A 25,716-nucleotide genomic window follows, 5' to 3' on the forward strand; every position below is an offset into this window, starting at 1 on the left:
GTAAGTATCATTGGTGTCAGTGGGAGGAATAGTGCCCCATCATTTGTGTCACTAATACCAATGATGGGGCACTATTCCTCCCCCCACTGACACCAACGATGGGGCACTATTCCTCCCCCCACTGACACCAACGATGGGGCACTATTCCTCCCCCCACTGACACCAACGATGGGGCACTATTTCCCCCTCCACCACACTGACACCAATGATGGGGCACTATTCCCCCCACTGACACCAATGATGGGGCACTATTCCCCCCACTGACACCAATGATGGGGCACTATTCCCCCCACTGACACCAATGATGGGGCACTATTCCCCCCACTGACACCAATGATGGGGCACTATTCCCCCCACTGACACCAATGATGGGGCACTATTCCCCCCACTGACACCAATGATGGGGCACTATTCCCCCCACTGACACCAATGATGGGGCACTATTCCCCCCACTGACACCAATGATGGGGCACTATTCCCCCCACTGACACCAATGATGGGGCACTATTCCCCCCACTGACACCAATGATGGGGCACTATTCCCCCCACTGACACCAATGATGGGGCACTATTCCCCCACTGACACCAATGATGGGGCTCTATTCCCCCCACTGACACCAATGATGGGGCACTATTCCCCCCACTGACACCAATGATGGGGCACTATTCCCCCCACTGACACCAATGATGGGGCACTATTCCCCCCACTGACACCAATGATGGGGCACTATTCCTTCCACTGACACCAATGATGGGGCACTATTCCTTCCACTGACACCAATGATGGGGCACTATTCCTCCCACTGACACCAATGATGGGGCACTATTTCTCCCACTGACACCAATGATGGGGCACTATTCCCCCTACTGACACCAACGATGGGGCACTATTCCCCCCACTGACACCAACGTTGGGGCACTATTCCTCCCACTGACACCAACGATGGGGCTCTATTCCTCCCACTGACACCAACGATGGGGCACTATTCCCCCCACTGAAACCAATGATGGGGCACTATTCCCCCCACTGAAACCAATGATGGGGCACTATTCCCCCCACTGAAACCAATGATGGGGCACTATTCCCCCCACTGACACCAATGATGGGGCACTATTCCTCCCACTGACACCAATGATGGGGCACTATTCCTCCCACTGACACCATTGCTGGGGCACTATTCCTCCCACTGACACCAATGATGGGGCACTATTCCTCCCACTGACACCATTGCTGGGGCACTATTCCTCCCACTGACACCAATGATGGGGCACTATTCCTTCCACTGACACCAATGATGGGGCACTATTCCTCCCACTGACACCAATGATGGGGCACTATTTCTCCCACTGACACCAATGATGGGGCACTATTCCCCCTACTGACACCAATGATGGGGCACTATTCCCCCCACTGACACCAATGATGGGGCACTATTCCTCCCACTGACACCAATGATGGGGCACTATTCCCCCCACTGAAACCAATGATGGGGCACTATTCCCCCCACTGACACCAATGATGGGGCACTATTTCTCCCAATGACACCAATGATGGGGCACTATTCCTCCCACTGACACCAATGATGGGGAACTATTCCTCCCACTGACACCATTGCTGGGGCACTATTCCTCCCACTGACACCAATGATGGGGCACTATTCCTTCCACTGACACCAATGATGGGGCACTATTCCTCCCACTGACACCAATGATGGGGCACTATTTCTCCCACTGACACCAATGATGGGGCACTATTCCCCCTACTGACACCAATGATGGGGCACTATTCCCCCCACTGACACCAATGATGGGGCACTATTCCTCCCACTGACACCAATGATGGGGCACTATTCCCCCCACTGAAACCAATGATGGGGCACTATTCCCCCCACTGACACCAATGATGGGGCACTATTTCTCCCAATGACACCAATGATGGGGCACTATTCCTCCCACTGACACCAATGATGGGGAACTATTCCTCCCACTGACACCAATGATGGGGCACTATTCCCCCCACTGACACCAATGATGGGGCACTATTCCTCCCACTGACACCAATGATGGGGCACTATTCCTCCCACTGACACCATTGCTGGGGCACTATTCCTCCCACTGACACCAATGATGGGGCACTATTCCTCCCACTGACACCATTGCTGGGGCACTATTCCTCCCACTGACACCATTGCTGGGGCACTATTCCTCCCACTGACACCAATGATGGGGCACTATTCCTTCCACTGACACCAATGATGGGGCACTATTCCTCCCACTGACACCAATGATGGGGCACTATTTCTCCCACTGACACCAATGATGGGGCACTATTCCCCCTACTGACACCAATGATGGGGCACTATTCCCCCCACTGACACCAATGATGGGGCACTATTCCTCCCACTGACACCAATGATGGGGCTCTATTCCTCCCACTGACACCAATGATGGGGCACTATTCCCCCCACTGAAACCAATGATGGGGCACTATTCCCCCCACTGACACCAATGATGGGGCACTATTTCTCCCAATGACACCAATGATGGGGCACTATTCCTCCCACTGACACCAATGATGGGGAACTATTCCTCCCACTGACACCAACGATGGGGCACTATTCCTCCCACTGACATCAGTGATGGGGCACTACTCCTTCTACTGACACCAATGATGTGGCACTAGTCCTCCCACTGCAAAATTACAGTTATGAAGTAGCAACGAAAATAATTTTATGGTTGGGGGTCACCACAACATGAGGAACTGTATTAAGGGGTCGCGGCATTAGAAAGGTTGAGAACCACTGCCCTAGATTGATAAATAGACTTTGGTACAACCAGCCTGCTCATACTTGGATTGAATTTCCATCAGTTTATGGCCAGCTTAACACTACCTTCGGGTGCTCCTCATTACCTTCTGTGTTTGCCTCTTTTAGGCCAGGCATATTGGAAACTGACTCTGGTAGAGATGGAGTAGCTGGAGAAGATGTTTGCTGTTTTGTAGCCCTGGACAGAGTTGGCTGTATTACAGTCATTAGGTTGTCTGAGAAATTGTTACATAGATGGAAAAAAAATAAAAATGTGCAGAGACCCCAGGGTCTATGAATACTGAGCCTGTGTCCTGTACGATTAACAAATGTTTTTCTAAAATCCGATTCCATTAGGTATATGAACATAATATATCTATATATGAAGATATTATTCCCAAACAAGAAAAAAAAACAAAAAAAAAAAACAAAAAAAACTTACCAAAACTTGATAAGGCTTGCTTCAATTCCTCCTTGTCAATAAAACCAGAATTATCTCTGTCATAGGTCCGAAATATATTCTGCCAATCAGTGATGTATTTCCACACCCCAGTAAATTCAGTGAAGTTCACACCACCTTTGCACTCACGGTCAAACATTGCTGAAAGAGAGCATAAAGATACATTGAAAAGTTCATATAATCAAGAAACAACTGCACAAAACATTACACTTTTCTGCCATTCATTTTAGTATATCTTTGTATACATTTCTATTACAGACCAGATATTACGCTTATATCATTTGTACAACTATATATATTTTTCCAAGCTCACAATCCTCCATCCTAGAAAACATTTATCTGATCCAGATTCCTACAAACCTTTATTGGTAATCTTTTGTCACCAAACATTCTGCTCCCTGTCACAAACATTTTACAACAGTATTCAGTGCTTACCTTCTCTTGTATACTTTCTGCCCAACTTCTGTACTCCCTTGCTTCGTCTCTCCTGTTTCCTTTATTCATAGCCCATTGTCATTTTGTTCCTTATCTGTGCTTATTCCTGCCTAGAGTTACTTATATTCATTATATTTATTGTACTATATGAACCCCACCTAGGCTATTATATTCACAGAGTTTTTATATACTCATAGTATTTGCATGGGCTTCCTCCTAAAATGTAAAAACATAATAGCAGGGTAACTAGATTCCACTCAAACTTTATGTATGAGATAGGAATGTTAGATTGTATACACCAATGACAGACCAAGTCTAATGTGAATGTATCATTCATATATTGTTAAGCATTTCATGATGTGTCAGCAATAATATTTACAGGAAAGACATACCTGAAAAAAAAAAATGCACTTACCACAAATGACATAACAGTATACGTGACCTATGGTTTTTACAATATTATAAATGTAAAGGCAGTAAATATAGTAGGAGGAGGTTGGAGACATGGGGCATATACTGTATAAAAGAGGAACAAAGAAGGCAACAAGTACAAAAAACAAAAAACGCAGATCTAGGGCCCTAGTGCCCAACAAGCAGGTTTATGCAAATCTCTACCTCTCAAAGGCTGCCTACACTTGATATAAACACATTACATTATCTTGTACATATGATCTCTGCATTGTAACAAAGGGGAAGAATATTGCATACATACGTTTAGCAAAGCAAACAAACACAGAATCCAATACAGTACAATAGGTTGCCCAGGAGGGAAAACTATCTCTTTGTACTTTTAGTGAAATGTGCATAACTAGAGTGAATGGAAATCAGGTCTACAAATATATCTTGCCAGCTTTACATCAACTGCACCCTTCTGTAAAATGGTCTGTATAATCTCTGTGATTGATTTTTGTACACCAGGGGATTGTTTTGCGATTCAGGATATGCGGAAGCATACGACAGAAGTGTCTCAATCTGACACAAATTAAAAGCCTGGTCCATCAGCACCGTTGCTCTCCCTTTATCCACTGAATTGACAGGATGTGAAGGAAGACAACAATACAATATTTCAAACTAATCATACAAGTTTGCATACCCTGGCAGAAATTGTGACATTTTGGCACTGATATTGGAAATATGACAGATAATGCCAGAAAGCTGTCTTTTATTTAAAGATAGTGGTCAAATGAAGCCATTTATTATCATATAGTTGTGTGGTTCCTTTTTAAATCATAACAAAAATCACCCAAATTGCCCTGACCAAAAGTTTACATGCCCTGGAATGTGTGGCCTTGGTACAGACACACAAGGTGATACACACAGGTTGAAATGGCTATTAAAGTGTTACTAAACCCACAACAGTAAAATCAGCTTGTATATGCAGTAAAGCTTGTTACTTTCACTGTGGAGTCCAAGGGGTTAATCCTTCACATCGTGGAAGGCTCCATGCAGTTTGAGATACAAAGAAAAACCCACAGATAACCTCAAGAGAAATACAGACTGCTCAGGAAAAAGATAGTGTGGTTGTTTCAAGGAGCAGAATACAACAATACTTAAACAAAAAAGAGCTGCATGGTTGAGTTGCAGGAAAAAAGCCTGTGCCACTGTCACATAAAACAAGGGTACAATATGCCCAACAACACCTTTACATGCCTCACAGCTTCTGGCACACTATAATCTGGGGTGATGAGGCTAAAATAGAGCTTTATGGTCACAACAAAAAGTGCAATGTTTAGAGAGGGGTCAAACAAGGCCTACAGCGACAAGAATACAATCCCCACTATGAAGCATGGTGATGACTAACTGATGATTTTGGGGTGTGTGAGCTCTAAAAAGGCACAGGGAACCTTGTGAAAATTAATGGCAAGAGTAATGCAGCATGTTATCAGAAAATACTGCCGGACAATTTGCATTTACAATAATAAAATAGCGTTAGTTTTAAATTTTTTATGTCACACGATATTATCACAAAGGTCTAGGAAACGCACAATTTGAGTAAAAAATACACTTGCGTTAATTTTAGGGCACAAAGCAATAAATTATCCAATTTTTTGTAAAATATAAAAGATGAGGTTGCGCTGAGTAAACAGATATCCAACATGTCAAACCTTAAATTTGCGCACGCTCATGAAATGACAACAAACTTTTAGTACCCTATATTTCCTATAGGTGGAGCTTTTAAAGACCCTTATAGGTCATCAATTTAGCATTACGGAGGAGGTCTGGTGCTAGAATTATTGCTATCATTCTGGTGTGCACGGCGATATACATCCTGTGTATTCCAATCAACGTTTTCATGTTTTTAGGTTTGTGCGTGTGTACATACCGTATGTGGGGGTGGAGGCCTTGAAAAATTTGGAGGGGGGGGGGGTTATATGCGTGGGTGTAACTTTCATTTAACAAGAAAAAATTTTACTTAACATATTCTCTTTTTTGAGACATCCAGGGTCTAAATGCAGTGCACGTCGCACACATAAGCTGTTTTTTATTGTTGCAGAAATCAAGGGTTTTTTGCGATTCCTCACAACAGAAAACATGCTGCATTTTCAGACGCATAGGGTTGCCATTAAATAAAAATGGCAGCCTTGCACATTCGCAAAACAGCAGTGTTGTTTGGCTGTGGGTGGTTACAGGTACGGAACAGATGCAAAGTTGTCCTGCACCTGCAGCCAACCACATGTGTGAACCTAGCCTTAGGCATCTGACCTGTTGTCTGGCAGGGGTGTCAATTACAAGACTCACTAAACACAATTACAGATCTTCTGGCATGTAAAACAATATTTCAACTTTGTATTTAGCTGTGTGAATAAAGTTCAGCTTTCTTAATTACTTACAGATGATGGCTCTAACAGTAATAGGGTTGAAAGGCGTCCATGTACCTGGAAGAGAAAAAAAAAAAATGTCAGCAATATTTAGAACAACATGTAAATAAAACGATTACTTATTTACTGGTGCATATAAATGCAACAATCCTATAAAATTTACTGTGAAAAGATTAATGCTTTGCTAATTGCCAATATTTTTAGTTTTTTCTAAAATGACAATGAGCTCAATACACAATTTAATGTGGTTGTAAACCCTTACATACTGTATACCCAATTAAGTGACTGGCCTCAGGTGATACACAGAGATTATGCAAATCATCCTACATAAATTTCACCTGTTTGTCTGCTGTCTTCTATTCTCTGCATCTGTTCAAAGTCCTGAATTTATAAAGATTATCTGAGCTTTCAGAAAACAGTGGTAAGACAGCTGAAGTTACACACTGCAGAGCTCAGTAAGGAGAGATCCAAGAACTGACTGGAGGGAAAGAACACACAACACCTTCACACAGCATACAGGAACAGAGCTGAGGTTTGCCAATAGCTTACCCACGAGCAGCAGCTCTTGACAAAGCGACCTAATCTTGTGCCACTTCCTGTTTTGGGGTGTGAGCGCGCCTGTGCCCCCCGCACCAAGTAAAAGCACTACATTTTACACACACACGTTCCATTAGCGCATTTAACCCTTTGATCGCACCGTCACCCAGCCAGTGCCATTAGTACAGTGTCAGTATCTAAAACTTTTCACTGATCACTGTATTGCTGCCACCAGCAACATCATATAACATCAGGGTCAGTAAAAGCCCCTCCCAGCCAGGGTCAGTTAGAGTTAGATTGCCTGCACACTATAGGTCTCTGACCACCCCCATTAATAGTATAGTGTTTGTACGGATCAAGATATTGATCATGAACAGAACTATACTAGTGCCTGCTTTGTATAGTGTCCCCAAAAATGCAGAGTTGGCAGGATCAGCCCAGTTCGCTGCCAGCTCTAGCATTTAGCCCCTTCACTGTTTTTCACGGAAGATTTGAACCAATTGATTTTGGGCCAAGGCAATTTATATGCACAACAATACATAGCCGTCCACCCACATTTAGCTCTTGCCAGACAATTCGCATGGAAACCTATCACAGTTTCTGAATTTAAAACTTTTTTCGGACTTACATTCAACATGGGCGTTACAAAAAAGACTGAATTGTGGTCATATTGGTCCACAGACCCGATTCATCATATGCCTGTGTTTTCTGCTGGTACATATACAGTGGGGATCGAACGTTTGGGCACCCCAGCTAAAAATTTGTATTAATGTGCATAAAGAAGCCAAGGAAAGATGGAAAAATCTCCAAAAGGCATCAAATTACAGATTAGACATTCTTATAATATGTCAACAAAAGTTAGATTTTATTTCCATCATTTACACTTTCAAAATAACAGAAAACAAAAAAAACTGACGTCTGCAAAAGTTTGGGCACCCTGCAGAGTTAATATCTTGTACTGCCCCCTTTGGCAAGTATCACAGCTTGTAAACGCTTTTTGTAGCCAGCCAAGAGTCTTTCAATTCTTGTTTGAGGTATCTTTGCCCATTCTTCCTTACAAAAGTCTTCCAGTTCTTTGAGATTTCTGGGCTGTCTGTCACGCACTGCTCTTTTAAGGTCTATCCATAGATTTTCAATTATGTTGAGGTCAGGAGATTGTGAAGGCCATGGCAAAACCTTCAGTTTACGCCTCTTGATATAATCCCCCGTGGATTTCGAGGTGTGTTTAGGATCATTATCCATTTGTAGAAGCCATCCTCTCTTTAACTTCAGCTTTTTCACAGATGGCATCAAGTTACCATCCAAAATTTGCTGAAATTTTATTGAATCCATTTTTCCTTCTACTCGTGAGATGTTCCCTGTGCCACTGGCTGCAACACAACCCCAAAGCATGATTGATCCAACCCCATGCTTAACAGTTGGGCAGAGGTTCTTTTCATTAAATTCTGTGCCCCTTCTTCTCCAAACGTACCTTTGCTCATTCCAGCCAAAAAGTTCAATTTTAACCTCATTGGTCCACAGAACTTGTTTCCAAAATGCATCAGGCTTGTCTATATGTTCATTTGCAAAGTTCGAACGATGATTTTTGTGGTGAGGACGTAGAAGAGGTTTTCTTCTGATGACTCTTCCATGAAGACCATATTTTTACAAGTATCTCTTTATAGTGGAATAGTGTACCACAACTCCAGTGTCTGCCAGATCTTTCTGGAGGGATCGTGCAGTCAAACATGGGTTTTGAATTGTTTTTCTCACAATCCTGCGAGCTGTTCTGTCTGATATTTTTCTTGGTCTTCCAGATCTTGCTTTAACTTCCACTGTTCCTGATGACTGTCATTTCTTAATTACATTCCGAACAGAGGAATTTGACATCTCAAAACGCTTTGCTATCTTCTTATAGCCTTCTCCAGCTTTGTGAGCGTCAACTATTTTCAGTTTCAGTTTTTTAGACAACTGCTTAGAAGAACCCATGGTGCGGATTGTTGGGGCAAGGTCAGATGAGTCTGTGCATTTAAAACCTTTGAGATTGACATCACCTGGTCTTCCCAGATGATGATTGAGAACAATCCATGACGCTGGCAGGTCTCAGCTTTGCAAAGGGGGCAGTGCATGCTATAAATTCTGGAGGGTGCCCAAACTTTTGCAAACACCATTTTTTTGTTTTCTGTTATTTTGAAAGTGTAAATGATGGAAATAAAATCTAACTTTTGTTGACATATAAGAATGTCTAATCTGTAATTTGATGCCTTTTGGAGATTTTTCCCATCTTTCCTTGGCTTCTTTATGCACATTAATACAAATTTTTAGCTGGGGTGGCCAAACTTTCGATCCCCACTGTAAAGTATAACTAAAGGCACTTTTGTTTTTTTAATAGTTTTGTATAGAGTAGAAGGAGATAGGAACTTGAGGTTTTTATTGCTGTCCATGTCCCCGTTATTAAGATTCATTATCACCACAAGTGAAATTGAAAGGAAAATCACAAATTTTGGGTTGTCACCAAAACAGGAATAAAAGAGAAACCTTCCAATGTGGACATGAATTCTGGTGACAACCATGGACAGAGAGGGTGGGACCCCTGTCCCTTAATGAAATAAACTGATTTAACTGATGTTACATCAAATGAAAAGATTCTATTCTCTTTAGTATCCATTGAAGAACACAATAATTTAAAGACTGGTATGTTCAAAAGCAGTCTAAATGAGGGGTGGACATCAGCAACAGAAACACTATCAGGCCCACAAAAAGAACATAATGCTCCTTTCACAGGATGACTGTCATCAGAGCAGTGCAGGGTCACTATGGCAGTATTGTACAGCTCGCGCAATAGTTATTGCATTTGCACGGTGGACCGGGGACGCCTGGATAGGAGAGGCGGCACATAGAGGAACCGGGCCGTGCATTTCTCAGCTCCTCTCTGTGTCACCCAGCTGCCCCTCCTAGCCATCTCCTGCATGCTGTGTATTCTGTATGCTCCCCCCCATCTTCTGCAGCGCTGCTACCAGGGTTTCCCCTCCCTGCGGCTGTTGCGGGGATCTGTCAGAATATGTGCCCAGTACTGACAGTTCCCTGTCCACCACAGACGGGAGAGGAGAGAGATAACTGCCCCTCCTCCTCCTGCCCTCTCTTCCCTGCCCACACTCCCCACCAGCCTTGTGTCTCCTCCCCCACCTCCGTTTTCTCTCTCTCCATTCTTTCGATGCTTCTCTCTTGCTCTGTCCTGTTTCTCTCTCTCTCTCGAGAAATATAACACACCTGCTCCCCATTCACACCTGAGACCTTGTAACACTAACGAGCCACATGACACCGGGGAGGGAAAATGGCTAATTGAGCCCAAATTTGGACATTTTCACTTAGGGGTGTTCTCACTTTTGTTGCTAGCGGTTTAGACATTAATGGCTGTGTGTTGAGTTATTTTGAGGGTACAGCAAATTTACACTGTTATACAAGCTGTACACTCACTACTTTACATTGCAGCGAAGTGTCATTTCTTCAGTGTTGTCACATGAAAAGATATAATAAACTATTTACAAAAAAAAAAAAAAAAAAACTATTTCCCCACCATCCTTCCCTCCTTCCTCTTTTTCCTTTTTGCTTTCCTTTAAAAAAAATAAAAATAAATAAAAATATCAAATTGTAAAAATTGTAATAAAAATAAAAACCTACTGACACTAGTGGCAGAACTACCAGCATCACAAAGGCTGCCCTTGCGACCGGGCCCTGGCGTTCCGCCACTGGGTTCCAAGAAAAGGATCCCCGGGACCGGGCTGCTCAGTCCAAAATGCCCAGGCCTATTTTTTTTATCCCAGTCTGGGCCTGTTTGTAGGTCTTCAAAGCCAAAAGTTGATCCAGTTTCAGGATGCTAGGATACATCCCCATAGAGAATTTCCTGGAGCAAAAATCACTTGCACCACACCAAGCAAAGTAAAACTTTTAAATTTGATGGTAGACCTAGCAGGAGCAGACATCTCAGTCTCTAGTATCATGAAAATCACCAATTTGGAAATGTCCCTGTGCTTCAGGTCCTGGGTGTCAACAGCCATGCCATTAAAGCTAACAATTGTGAAGCAAGATGGCAAACTGGCCCCTGTAACAGAAAAAACTAGACCATCTGAAAGAGCCTACAAGTTGTCTTCCAGTAATAGGACAAAGTCACAGTACCACATCTGCCTGAGCAAATTTGACTTTATTGGGATCATCAGGATGCGTTCCATTCTTTATCTCAAAAATCAGACACCAAAGGGGAGGAAAGGCATAGATCAGTCAGTACTGACCCCAAGGAGCCCCCAGAGCATTAACTGCTTCCACCCGAGTATCCATGTACCCACATACAATCCTAATATGTTTTCTGCTAAACAGAGACCACGATGACCACATCCAGTGTCCACCACCAGTGACACGGGTCGTGGAAGACCTTTGAGTTCCACGACTGCAGAGCTCGATTCCTGAGTCACCAGACAAGGGACAACCTGGTCCTTGGTGCCAAAAAAAAAAAAAAAAAAAGGGAGGAGGAGATCAGTCTTGTCCAACAAGCAATTGAATGTTGTGTCGAAGGAATCCAGAGTGAAAATCGGAAAAATGCAGAAAAGGGCAACCCATGACCTGAAGAGTTCAAGTCTGGGATCACAGAAAAGAAAATATGACTGAAGCCATGTCTCGAGCAAGATCCAGATAACCCAAACGATTAGTCAGTTTCAGCTCTGACTTCTGCAGCTTCAGAACCCAACTTTATCAAGGTGTGGATGGCTCGAGCTACATTGGTTGGTCAGAAGCTGTTCAGAATACTCCCTCAGTAAGAGGTTGTCCAGCTACCCCACAATAACAAGGTCCCGGGAATGAAGCAAAGCTACTACAAGAGCCAAAATCTAGGTGAACACTCAAGGTGTAGAGAGTAGGCTGAATGGTAGGGCACTGATGGGCCGGAAAAATTTAAAAGCTCAGTAAGGAAACAGCTTGGAAGGAGACTGAATTCCTTCTTGTGGCTTTAACCCAATCAGCTAGATTGGCAAACTAGCATCAAGGCCAAGGCAGGTTACAAGGCAGAGAAAACAAAGGGTTTTAAAAGATCACCAATGGCTTAAATCGATTGGATCCTTAAAGTGTCATGAAATCCAAAATTTCTGTTTATATAGATTTATTTATTATGATGATATTTTCCTGTGTGCTTATGCTTGCCTTCATTCATCCATTTATTAATATTAAATACCTGGTTGATCATACAGTTTGCTCACACTTTCCTACTAGGAGTGGCAATGCTATAAACAACTGATTCCCCAGCTGTTGTGTTGCCACTCTTATACGCATGCTCCCAATCCTTCATGTAAGGAAGCCATTTACTTCCTCATTTGGCCTCTGCAATCTGGTCCACCTGACTCATTAGCTTGAGGAAAGGCTCCAAAAGGTTGACACCCCTGTCCCCTACTTTCTACCTCACGTGATCAGTCGATTTGTAGGGCAGCTCCAACAAGGATGATCGATGAAAGCTTTTTCAAGCATATGCTTGTTGGGAGGGCAAGTGAGAGACTGTCAGCAGAAACAAAAATTGTTTTAAATTGATTACAGTTTATGGTTTGGATTATAAATGGTGGTTTACATTACATTTATTTACTCTTTATTTTATACTGGAATTCTATTTTTTTTTTCCCCAAACCAACCAAGGATACTCCGTGTCACTTGAAATCAGGAGCAGCAGCAAGAATTTCCCTGGTCAACACTGAAGAGAGCAAGAACGCATGCAACACTCCATGCAGCAGATGACATCAGCGTTAAACCCTTCCGCAGTGAACCAACATAAAAGAGGGGATTTTAAATGGTGCCCATGGCCCTAGCAATGAGCTAGCGCCTGGTGCTCAGCCCACACCCTCACAAAGTGAGTCTTCAGAGACAGGGTGATAGCTGGGGCTGTGTCATGACTTTAGCTGCTGTGCAACTAATTAAACACAGTACACTTAGGTCTGGAGTGCACCACAATCCAGAGCCCAGTCAGTCAAGCAAAGCCTTGATATGGCCTCCAAACTAGTGGTGAGGATGCGCCATTCCAGATAGCTTCATATAGAGAACAGTTGAAGCAGCTTGAGGAAGCTTAACTGAAGAAAAAGTAACCTTTGTTGAAGAAAAATAGCTAGGAAAAAAAAAAGGTTCGTGTTTCCCTTATAATAGCAGAGAAAATATGTCAATCCTCTTAGGGCACTAGCAGAAACAAACTGAGCCATACTGGGAGTGGGAAACGTTTTGCTGGAATAAACTGTTCTTTGTGTGCCAGTGTTTAAAGCCTCATGTAATTACAATACAACCCAACAATCCATGAATTGATTTGTCCCTCAATAAATGTTCAACAAAAAACTTAAATGCCTCAAAACAAGCCCTGGCACCAGTACTGTGTGCCGGCACCAGTCTGAAAGAGGCAAAAGCAAGAGCTTGTGGCGTTTGAAATATAGCATATGTAGTTTCATGTTCATTCATGTTGCATTCTTTTTTGTATTGTTTAGTTGTGGCGATTTCATGTAAATTTGTTGTAATTGTATGTGCATTTGCAAGTAATTTATATATTATTTACTATAGAGGAGGCACAGCTGTGTCATGCTATGTAGAGCAATGTTAAATTGTCTAAAAATGTACAACCCAGCTAGTACGGCTTTAGTTGGATAAAACGTTCAAATGTTATACACAGTAGCCAACAGGGCTTTTAAACAAGCCGATCATATGCATAGCATTTCAGCAGATACCTAATAATGTAAAAAGCACGTGCTTTTCATGTGAAAAATAACATGTTAAATGCACTGTACGCATACATTTATAGCCTTGTACAGGAAATACATAAGCCTATTTAATATTCTATTCCTAGATTGTAAGCTCTAACGAGCAGAGCCCTGTTTCCTCTTGTACCAAACTGTATTGTAACTAATGTCTACAGTTGTAAAGCACTGCGCAAACTGTTGGCGCTATATAAGTCCTGCATAATAATAAATAATATTATAAACAATGCAAAATAAACTCATCTCACCATTGGATAATGCTTGCTGAAGTTCATTATCGGATATAACACCACTTCGGTCTGTGTCCACTCTGGGGAAAAAAAACAAACAAAAAAAAAAACATAACTGATATAGACTAAACTGTACAATTATAGATATATATCCAACCAAAAAGTTTTTGTTTTTTTTACACAGGACAGAAAAGGGAGGGTGAGAATCTCTGCCAATATTTTTTTCACAGGATTTCCCTTTTTGCCACAAAGATGTTTCAAGGAAGACACATGCAGAAACTCCTTAAAGCAAAAATATTTCCTGAGAGTTTTACAAAACATTTTTTTTTCCCCACTTTATCAGGTAAGAGACAGAAAGCATTGAATTAAGAGGATAGAGATGACATTCAGTAAACTAACATTTCAGAATAATAAGTAGCAATGGCAGCCTCCACCTCTTTCTCAGGAAACAAGTGGGCAAGGGTTAGACCCTGGCAAAGGTGTATGCTATTCCCATGCCCTGAATCGGGTCACCCTCACAGAAGATTGGGAGCCAAACACCAGCAGAACTTGGTCTTAGTCTCCATAATCTACACACTTTCCAAAGGAAAAAAAGATGGCTGAACATTTCCAAAGAAAAATTCAAACACTGGTAACTTTATTTATTCAGATAACAGGAACAGGTCCTCTACAAATAAGCCCTGTCATGTAGGTGAAACTTTAGGTGAGGCGGTCTCAGCTGGGGACTCTAATTGTGTTGTCCAAATTAATAAAGTCACCAGCATTTGAATTATTCTGGGATCTTTTCCTAAGAGTTACATGTGAAAATGCGGACTGGGTATCCCAAAAGGCTGCATTAGATGGCCAGGCAACTATGTTGTTCAGAAGTCCTAGGTCGGTCATGACATTTTTATAGAATAGGGAGCACACCTCCATAGCCTTTTAATTTAAGCCACATTGTATAAGGGTCTGGAATTTCAAAAGGACTTGCTATCTCAACTCAGAAATAGCAAAAACCATTCTGCTGGCCATTAGATAGCAGATAATGAACAAACAGGGATCTGCTAAGCTGCAAATAGCGAATTCAATGTTTTAGCAGGAAATCTATAATAGAACACTGCAGCATGTCAGAGTTTGCCTTTAAACTCCATGTCGGCAAACATCTCCCAAATTAAATCAGCACTTCCCATTGAGGGAATTAGGATTAGCCATCGTAAAGTTATAAAAATTTATAATTTTGCCATGCATGGTTTGCAGGGTAATTAAACCCATTAGGAGTACATGGAGGGCAATAAAATGTCTTATCTAGGGCTAAGTGATATATAAAAGGATATCTGCTAGCCTTTACAATAACAATTTCCCCCCAATCATAAATAGTTTAGTTTGACTAAATAACATTTCTGTCTATCTCGTCCTGAAAAATCCAAACTTCAGTGTATTTCATTATCCCGAGATAACAGTACTGAATAAGGGCATACTGTATTTACTAGTATCAATTAAGCAGCAGCATTTTAAGGCCAAATACAACTATATTAGAAGGTATGGGAGGCAAACTGAACACATTACTTCTCCTGGGTGAAACAGTCATCCAATACCCATCATATTTGGATTCATTAAAAAAGTAATTTCATGCTGAACAAAATATACAGTACAAATAACTAGATTGTACCCTGTAGGTATTTAAAAGTATTATTACCTATAGAAAATTGTATCTGTGGGAGGGCAGCTATATAGTCATAAACACAGTGAAATCTCATTAGCCACACCTCAGAACTTTTGGTTGGCCAGATCAGTTTATTTTATTTTTCGCACTATAAACAAAAAAAGACCGAAAATTTTGAAGAAAAACTATATTTTTTACTTTTGGCTATAACAAATATATAGTAAACTCAAAGTTAGTTACAAATTTAGGCCAAAATATATTCTGCTACATGTTTTTGGTAAAAAAAATCCCAATAAGTGTATATTGATTGCTTTGTGTGAAAGTTATAGCATCTTTTATACAGCTTTTACTTTCTAACTGCCCATCACATTTCTTGAGGTGCTAAAATACCAGGACAGTACAAACACCCCCAAATGACCACTTTTCGGAAAATAGACACCCTAAGCTATCTGCTCAGAGGCATACTGAGTCCATGGAAGATTTATTTTTTCCCACAAATACTTGGAAAATATATATTTTTTTTTTTTTTTTACACAAAGTTGTCATTTATCAATGAACAAAATTCCGCACCCTATCACCTACCAAAATAAATCTACTATACCCAAAAGAAAAGTAAACTTTCACCCTCGAAAGTATAAATACATATAACTAAACTCTTCGATGAACATATGTACATCTATCTCAATATATATAATACATAAATTAATTCGATATGAAAATAATAAAGTAAAAAAATACCAAAATTATATCAGCCTAAATAACCCAAAACAATGTCCCAAAAAATGTCCAAAGTGTCTCTGTAAAAAAGTCTTCCAAATTCTCAAGCAAACTCGTAGCCCTCTTTAATCATCCAGAATGGAATATCCAAAATTCTTCGTGAACCTCAAAGAAATAAACCTATAATAGTGTATTACCTTTAAACTGAGCAAACATACAAACTTGTGAAAACCGTGTATCATGCCAACTGCATAACGTGTACTCACACGTGAAAAAAAATCTCTCTCCCTCCTATATATATATATATATATATATATATATATATATATATATATATATATATATCTATATATATCTATCTATCTATCTATCTATCTATATCTATCTACACACATACAGACACAGTATATATCAATCTCTCAATAAGTAAATATATTTATTAGGTATGGCGGTGTGTACCAGCTAAGAGGGGGTAATGGGTTTATGAAGGAGTCTAGCAGGGTATAGGTACACAGTTGTATGTTTACAGTATGGATTGTATGTTATATTAATGTTCTTATAGGGATTCCAGTGTTCGTATAGTGAATGAGAATGTAGATATACATGCGGCCATTTTTCCATATAGCAAAATGGCGGTTTAGATTTCCGGCCCTTGGTGTGGGACAGAATATAAGGAACCGCCTCTCAGACATCTTGATCCCTTGTGAAAAAGTCCATGAAGTGATGAAACGCGTCGGCACACGTGACGCTGACGCACTCACGCAAACCGGAAGTGCGGACGTGGCCATTTTTGAAGTGGGAACATGCGGTTCTCTATACACAGGACTACACCAGAGCTGTTTCATATGTTGGAAGCTGATAGTCTTCAATTTTAATGTAAGATATTTAATAAAGATGTGTATATTTTACTATATACCGCTGATTATCTCCTATCTCACCTTATGAGGATTATGGAAGAGTGGCAACAGGAACATTAGGAAGCCTGGAGAGGGTTTATATCCACTGGTTTAAAGCCTGTCATTTATTTCCAGAGTGTAATTATCCAGTGTTGCACCAGTTGGAGGAGATCAATTTTATGTTTCACTAATATCCACTGGTTTAAAGCTTGTCATTTATTTCCAGAGGGTAATTATCCATTGCTGCACCAGTTGGAGGAGATCACTTTTATGTCTCACTATTATTGAGTGTGTAGTGCTCACTATTAGAGTTTTGGGGTATTATTCCTTTCACTATTTGGAATGATCACTTATGTCCCATAGTTTGAAGTTGGAATGGTCACAATTTTGATCATCACGAGCAGATTTACTTATTGATTGAGAATATATATATATATATATATATATATATATATATATATATATATATATATATATATATATATTTGGGGGGTCATTTGGGGGGTGGTGTTTGGTGATATCCTGGCATTTCAGGGCCTCTAAAACCGATAGGTAGTCAGGAAGTGTAATGAGGAAATAAAGTCCTCTAAAAGCCTGAAGGTGCTTATTGGATTTTGGGGTCCTGTACTTGGCTAGACTGCCAAAAAGTCTCTCAAAAAAAAAAAAAGCCAGTAATTAAATTTAAAAACCGGCAATGACATATAGTGACAGCTAGTCACTGTATACACTGCTCCTCTCCTACCTTTCTCAGCCACCCCCTCACATCTGCAGTATACACAGTCTCCTGTATCAGCTAAATTTGTCCTATCGGCATTTTCGGACGGTCTGTTTCGGTGGCCGAAATTTTGGTGCATCCCTAGTGTGAACCAGGCCTAATAGTATGAATCAACACTGAGTGAGGAGATACAAGGGTTAGTATTGAAGCATGAATCACTACTGCCTATTTGGGATTACCCCAAAAAAAAAAAAAAAAAAAAAAAAAAAACCACACACAACAAGCACAGGACAGTGGCTACCAGGATTTGTCTGGATCTTTTTTAAGTATATACTTACACACAAACACGCACACATTACTTTGTGTTTTGTGTAAATATGTCAGTAAAATATGACTAGGAAATATTGATCGCAATGGTGAGTTGCTGTAGTATGCTGGCTCCCAGATATCTTCGAGATTTGTCAAGGCCTGGTTTGATCACTTCAAAATTTAAATAGTTATCTACATCACAAACATATCTGTGTACCTAAAAAAATATTTGATCTGTGTGTGGAAAAGATTCTCATTACAATTCAATTACTACATTATTTACCAATTATGCAACAGAGTCCACCTGTGTGTAATTTAATCTTGGTATAAATACAGCTGTTCTGTGAAGCCCTCAGAGGTTTACTAGAGAACATTAGTGAACAAACATCATGAAGGCCAAGGAACACACCAGACAGGTCAGAGATAAAGTTGTGGAGAAATTTAAAGCAGGGTTAGGTAATAAAGAAATATCCCACACTTTGAACATATCACGTAGCACTGTTCAATCCATCATTTAAAAATGGAAAGAGTATGGCACAACTGCAAACCTACCAAAATATGGCCGTCCACCTAAACTGACAGGCCGAGCAAGGAGAGCATTAATCAGAGAAGTAGCCAAGAGGCCCATGGTAACTCTGGAGGAGCTGCAGAGATCCACAGCTCAGGTGGTAGAATCTGTCCATAGGACAACTATTAGTCGTGCACTCTACAAATCTGGCCTTTATGGAAGAGGGGCAAGAAGAAAGCCATTGTTGAAAGAAAGCCATCATGTGGAAGAAGGGGCTCTGGTTAGAAAAGACCAAAGTTGAACTTTTTCGCCTAAAAGCAAAATGCTATGTGTGCCGGAAAACTAACACTGCACATCACCCTGAACACACCATCCCCACCATGATGGCAGGATCATTTTGTGGGGATGCTTTTCTTCAGCAGGGACAGGGAAGCTGGTCAGAGTTGATGGGAAGATGGATGGAGCCAAATACAGGGCAATCTTAGAAAAAAAAAACTGTTAAGAGTCTGCAAAAGACTTGAGACTCTGGCAGAGGTTCACCTACCAGCAGGATGACCCTAAATATACAGCCAAAGCTACAATGGAATGGTTTAGATCAGTGGTTCTCAACCTGTGGGTCGTGCCCCTTTGGGGGTCGAACGACCCTTTCACAGGGGTCCCCTAAGACCATCAGAAAACACATATTTCCGATGTGTAAAGAGCAGCTACTGTGTAGAAAGCAGCTGCTGTGTTGAAAGCAGCAGTATTGGAGGTAAAACGACACTCATGAATTATAATTACTGGGTAAATAATTTTATGGTTGGGGGTCACCACAACATGAGGAACTGTATTAAAGGGTCACGGCATTAGGAAGGTTGAGAACCACTGGTTTAGATCAAAAGCATATTCATGTGTTAGAATGGCCAAGTCAAAGTCCAGATCTAAATACAATTGAGGCAAGACTTGAAAATTGCTGTTCAGAGACGCTCTCCATCCAATCTGACAGAGCTTGAGCTATTTTGTAAATAAGAATGGGCAAAAATTTCACTCTCCAGATGTGCAAAAAAAAAAAATTTTTGAAAACCATTTATTTTTTCTTCCACTTTTTTGGTTTTTTTTTGGTTTTTGGTTATAACATGACAAAATGTGAAAAATGTCAAGGACTATGAATACTTTTTCAAGGTACTGTATGAGTGAAAACAGAAAATAAACAGCCAAACTGAATGGATATGAGGAAAACAAAAAATCTGGATGTGGCATTCACAAAATAAGGAGAAAACCCCATTTTACATACACATGAATTGTTCAGTTTAACAATATATATTTTAGCTTGTATTAAAGCAGTATTAAACCCCAAACCAAAAATGTAATATATTGCAGCTTCCAAATCATTAGATGTGGTGACTGCATTATTTTTCTTTTTTTAGGCTTTTTCCCGTTTTTACCTGGTGATCTGGCCACTAACACCTCCTGTGTTAGAGTGCCTACAACCTAGATGAAGGAGCAACAGACACCTTTGGATAGCAACATTGTCATTCTGGAGGGGAGTGTTAGATGCACTAGCAGATTTAGATGCACTAACAAATTAAAGCCAAGTTACAGCATTTTTTAACATAAATAAAAGCTGATCATTGTAATCATGCCTGTCAGTCTTGAATGGTTTTTCTCAACCCACCAACTACTACATCTACATCTTGTTCTGTTGAAAAACAACAGACTTACTGGCTAAATTGCACGGTGAAAATAAGAAAAAAAAGCCCCCCAAAAAAGAAAACTAATGCAGCCATCACATCTAATAAGCTGCAATATAATTAAGGTTTGTTTTTGGGTTCAATGCCACTTTGATGGATGCATAATTTAAAAATGAACTTCAGTACTTTAGTCAGCTGTAAGAATCAACAAGACAGTGTATCCCTTGTTCTGCAAGGGTTAATGGCTTATTTTGTCTAGGGGTAAGGAGTGCGGTGACTTCCCCCCTGCCATGTGAATGTTCCTGGTCTCTCCGAATTCGGAGGACCCACACACATACTGGGAACACTGAAGAGAATCAGCTGCCAGGGGAGTGAGGAATAAAGCCGGCCATACACGTGTAGATTTTCAGACAAGAAAAGTCATAGAAAAATTCTTTGAACATTCGATGAATGGACGAATGTCATTCGAAAATTGTCTTTTGCTTTTAACATTCGACTTTGAAATGAATGTAATTTCTGAACGATAACTGCATACACTGGTCAAAAATTTGTTTGATTGAGAAAAGTTTTTCTTCCTGCCCTTCGAATTTTCTCATCACTGCTGTCAAAAATGAGCATTGATTTGACCCCACTAATGATTAGAAACTGAAGATTCTCGAACTGCATAGCCAGCTTTAGTCAAGTATTGTTGCCTATTTCTTACACCCTTCAAAAATTAAGCTTTTAAAAATAGAATTAAACTCTACATTTTTATAATAGGTTTCCAGGAGCTGTCAGCCATAGTTTAGCATACAGCTTATGTAAGTGAATAGAGATGTAGGGGCTGTACAGTCTCATCAACACAGCTGAGTTTGACAGGTATGTAGGGACGGGCGGGTGGTCCTGAACATAGAGTGTGTGCACAGGGGCCGGTCACCTCTCCCTGCATACCTGTCCAGCTGTAGTGTATGGGTTAATCCAGGGGTGGGCAAACTTTTTGACTTGAGGGCCGCAATGGGTTCATATATTGGACCCGGGGGCCGGACCAAGAGTAGATGAATGATGTGTATGTGTCATCCATAGTAAGTATAGTAACTAATCCCCCATATAGTAATTCATCCCCCCTATAGTAATTCATCCCCCCTATAGTAATTCATCCCCCCTATAGTAATTCATCCCCCCTATAGTAATTCATCCCCCATATAGTAATTCATTCCCCATATTAAGTCCCCAAGTCCCCCCCTGTGTCAATTCACTTACCTTTGCTCCGCGCGTTCCTCTCGCCGTGTCCCCGCACCGTTCCGGTCTTCAGGGCGGACTGTGAGAGGAGCCTAGCTCCCCTAACGTTCCTCACGCTGCCCCGCCTACACACATTCTGACAGCCGATGTTTGCCACACTCCGCGGGCCGGATTAAAAGGTCCGCCGGGCCGTATACGGCCCGCAGTTTGCCCATTGCTGGGTTAATCCATACAGCCGCAGCATCTCCATTCTCTTACACTCACCAGCCACTTTATTAGGTACACCTTTCTAGTGCCAAGAAAATATCCCACACACATTACACCACCAACCTGAACCATTGAAACAAGGCAGGATGGATCCACGCATTGATGTTTCCGCCAAATCGTGACCCAACCATCTGAATGTCGCAGCAAACAGTCTGCCCATTCTCTTCTGACCTCAACAAGGCATTTTCCTGCACACAACTACAGCTCACTGGATATTTTCTCTTTTTCGAACCATGATCTGTAAACTTTAGAGGTGGTTGAGCGTGTAAATTCCAGTATATTAGCGTTTTTTAAATACTCAGACCAGCCTGGCACCAACAACCATGCCACTACCTTAGATTGTACGCTCCTTGAGAGCAGGGATTGATGTGAATGTACAATATATATGTAAAGCGCTGCGTAAATTGACGGTGCTATATAAGTACCCGAAATAAATAAAGTCAATTAAAATACCCTTTATTCCTCATTCTGATGCTCGGTTTGAACTTCAGCAAGCCATCTTCACCACGTCTACATGACTAAAAGAAATAAGTTGCTGCCATGTGATTGGCTGATTATCAATTTGTGTTACCAAGCAATTGAACAGGTGTACCTAATACAAGGGGCTGATGAGTGTATATAGCCTAATGCAGGCCATAGACGGGTCGAAAATCGGCCGATTTTTCGGCCGAAAATAAAATCGGCCGATTTTCGGATTGTTAGTGGGCGATTTGGTCGGCCGTTTTTCGGTATTTTGGCCGTTTTTGTTTTTCGGTAAAGTTGGAAAAAAATCGGCCGATTTTGCCGATCGGCCGATTTTCGCGGCAATTAGTGGGCAAATCGGCCGATTTTTTACCGATAAAAAATCTGCGCATGAGCAGTGACCTGCAAGAGGAAGACAAAAAGAAGAAAAAGAAGAAGAGGAAGACGATGAAGAAGAGGATGAAGAAGAAGAAGAGGATGAAGAAGAAGAGGATGAGGATGATGAAGAAGAAGAGGATGAGGATGGAGAAGAGGATGAGGATGAGGATGAAGAAGAAGAAGAAGAGGAGGATGATGAGGATGATGATGAAGAAGAGGATGATGATGAAGAAGAGGATGAGGATGATGATGAAGAAGAGTATGAGGATGAGGAAGAAGAAGAGTATGAGGATGAGGAAGAAGAAGAGGATGAGGATGATGAAGAAGAAGAGTATGAGGATGAGGAAGAAGAAGAGTATGAGGATGAGGAAGAAGAAGAGGATGAGGATGAAGAAGATGAAGAAGAGGATGAGGATGAAGAAGAAGAGGATGAGGATGATGAAGAAGAAGAGGATGAGGATGAAGAAGAGGATGAGGATGAAGAAGAAGAAGAAGAGGAGGATGATGAAGAATAAGAGGATGAGGATGAAGAAGAGGATGAGCATGAGGATGAAGAAGAAGAGTATGAGGAAGAAGAAGAGGATGAGGAAGAAGAAGAGGATGAGGATGAAGAAGAAGAAGAAGAAGAGGATGAGGATGAAGAAGAAGAAGAAGAGGATGAGGATGAAGAAGAAGAAGAGGATGAGGATGAAGAAGAAGAAGAAGAGGATGAGGATGAAGAGGATGAGGATGAAGAAGAAGAAGTAGGATGAAAATAAGAAGAATTCCAGTCCAGCATAAAGTGTCTCTGCAGAGAGCTCCGCTATTTCTGACAGTTCTCTGACAGTTCCTTGACATTTACAGCGGTTAAAACATTGTATCTATTTGTTTCCGAATAAAAACATCTGTATCCTAAATGGAAACAAATAGATACATTGTTGCAACTTCTATAAATGTCAAGGAACTGTCAGAGAACTGTCAAAGAAATAGCAGAGCTCTCTGCAGGGACACTTTTTGCCGGCTCTAGACGGGTAGAAAATCGGCCGATTTTTTTTACCATTGATGGTAACGTCGGCCACTTGAACAACCGATTTTTCGTTTTTTAAAAGAAAAATCTGCAGTTTTTCTCCCCATCTATGGCCTGCATTAGGCTGGCCATACATTATACAATTATCTTCCAATTTTCTGCCCAATTTCCTTTAGATTTACCTTCAACTGTGTAGTGCAAGGGCCTGCCTAATTGGATACAACTGAAAGTGTTGTTTAGGTTTGTCCTCCTATTATATGGTTTTTGGTAAATCTAAACCAAAAATCTCCAGATAATTGTATAATGTATGGCCAGCCTAATGCAGGCCATAGATGGGTCGAAAATCGGCCGATTTTTCTTTTGAAAAACGAAAAATCGGTCGTTCAAGCGGTTGACGTTAAAAGCAACGGTAAAAAAAAAAAAAAAAAAAAAAAAAAAAAAATCGGACGATTTTCATCCTGTCTACAGCCGGCAAAAAGTGTCCCTGCAGAGAGCTCCGCTATTTCTTTGACAGTTCCTTGACATTTATAGCAGCTGCAACAATGTATTTGTATCCATTTAGGATACAGATGTTTTTATTAGGAAACAAATAGATACATTGTACAATTGTACATTGTATAAATGTCAAGGAACTGTCAAAGAAATAGTGGAGCTCTCTGCAGGGACATTTTTGCCAGACTGGAATTCTTCTTCCTCCTCTTCTTCTTCTTCTTCATCATCATCTCCTCTTCTTTTTTCTTCTTCTTTTTGTCTTCCTCTTGCAGGTCACGGCTCATGAGCAGATTTTTTTTATCGGTAAAAAGATCGGCCGATTTGCCCATCATTGCCGCGAAAATCGGCCGATCGGCAAAATCGGACGATTTTTTTCCAACTTTACTGATAAAAAAAATCTGCGAAAATACCAAAAAACGGCCGAACAATTAGCCCACTAATGATCCGAAAATCGGCCGATTTTATTTTCGGCCGAAAAATCGGCCGATTTTCGACCCATCTATGGCCTGCATAACAAACTGCAATAATAAAACAATTAGGAAAAAAAGAAATAATATGCCATTACAATTATTCACAAACCCCTCCCTAGTTTTATCTCTGTATGTACTGAAACTCCCGTGTATTCCCACATATACTAGTGAAATGCCAAATCCATAAAACAGTGTCATGCGGTCCAATAGCGCTGTATATGTGTTAAATTATTTGCAATCCCACAAAAATATTTATAAAATAAGTGATATTTATTCACATAAGTCCTGAAATAAAATATTATCAGTCAACCATGTTATTCTGTCAGTGTCCTTCTTTTATACATAAACAAATCTTCTATTTCATGTATTCCACACTGTGTTCTAATTTCCTCCACTTCCAATAGTACAAGGGATTTCACCATATATTGTACAATCCCAACACCAGTAATCCAATGACCTCGCCTTCTTTATACGACCTAAAAATATTAGGTCTAATGCAGGGGCGGACTGACCATTTGGAAACTCGGGCACTACCCGAGAGCCCAGGGTCAGTAGGGGGCCCCATGAGATGCCCCTGGTACCTTTTTCATAGGCTTTTTTGCGTTTGGGCAAGGACACAGGGGCCCCATGATCCCCTATTGCCCGGGGGCCCCATTAGTTGTCAGTCCGCCCCTGGTCTAATGCACCTTCCTCTTTAACCCAAGATCAATATAGCCACAACCGGTCTCTCCCTCTGCAGCATCCAGGTCTCCCAATCCATATCCACCCTGGGCACTCCACAGGAGAAATGCCATTAAAAATTTAAAAAACCATGAACAGTCATAGCACTCTCTATTCCCACCAATATTTTTTTAAAAATTCCACTCATAAAAACACGCACTATTCAACAAAGTCACGTGATGCTGTGATGTAACATGTAGGGAGGAGCTGAT

At 41.0% G+C, this 25,716-nt stretch overlaps 1 protein-coding gene across 2 annotated transcripts in view; it reads right to left on the reverse strand.

Moving 5' to 3' along the window:
• PDCD6 (programmed cell death 6) overlaps positions 1 to 25,716 on the reverse strand; it is a 58,975-nt gene that overhangs the window by 26,787 nt on the left and 6,472 nt on the right. For both annotated transcript variants that reach the window (XM_089654520.1, XM_089654521.1), the window contains exons 2-4: positions 14,053 to 14,114; positions 6,531 to 6,575; positions 3,247 to 3,405 (exon numbers count right to left, since the gene is read on the reverse strand). In XM_089654520.1, the coding sequence (XP_089510646.1) occupies positions 3,247 to 3,405; positions 6,531 to 6,575; positions 14,053 to 14,114 (266 nt within the window). The remainder of the gene's footprint in view (positions 1 to 3,246; positions 3,406 to 6,530; positions 6,576 to 14,052; positions 14,115 to 25,716) is intronic.

The sequence above is a fragment of the Staurois parvus genome, unplaced genomic scaffold (genome assembly GCF_062004578.1).
Source record: "Staurois parvus isolate SC_StPar_1 unplaced genomic scaffold, SC_StPar_1.0 ptg000772l, whole genome shotgun sequence".
In the NCBI taxonomy this organism is placed as follows: domain Eukaryota; kingdom Metazoa; phylum Chordata; class Amphibia; order Anura; family Ranidae; genus Staurois; species Staurois parvus.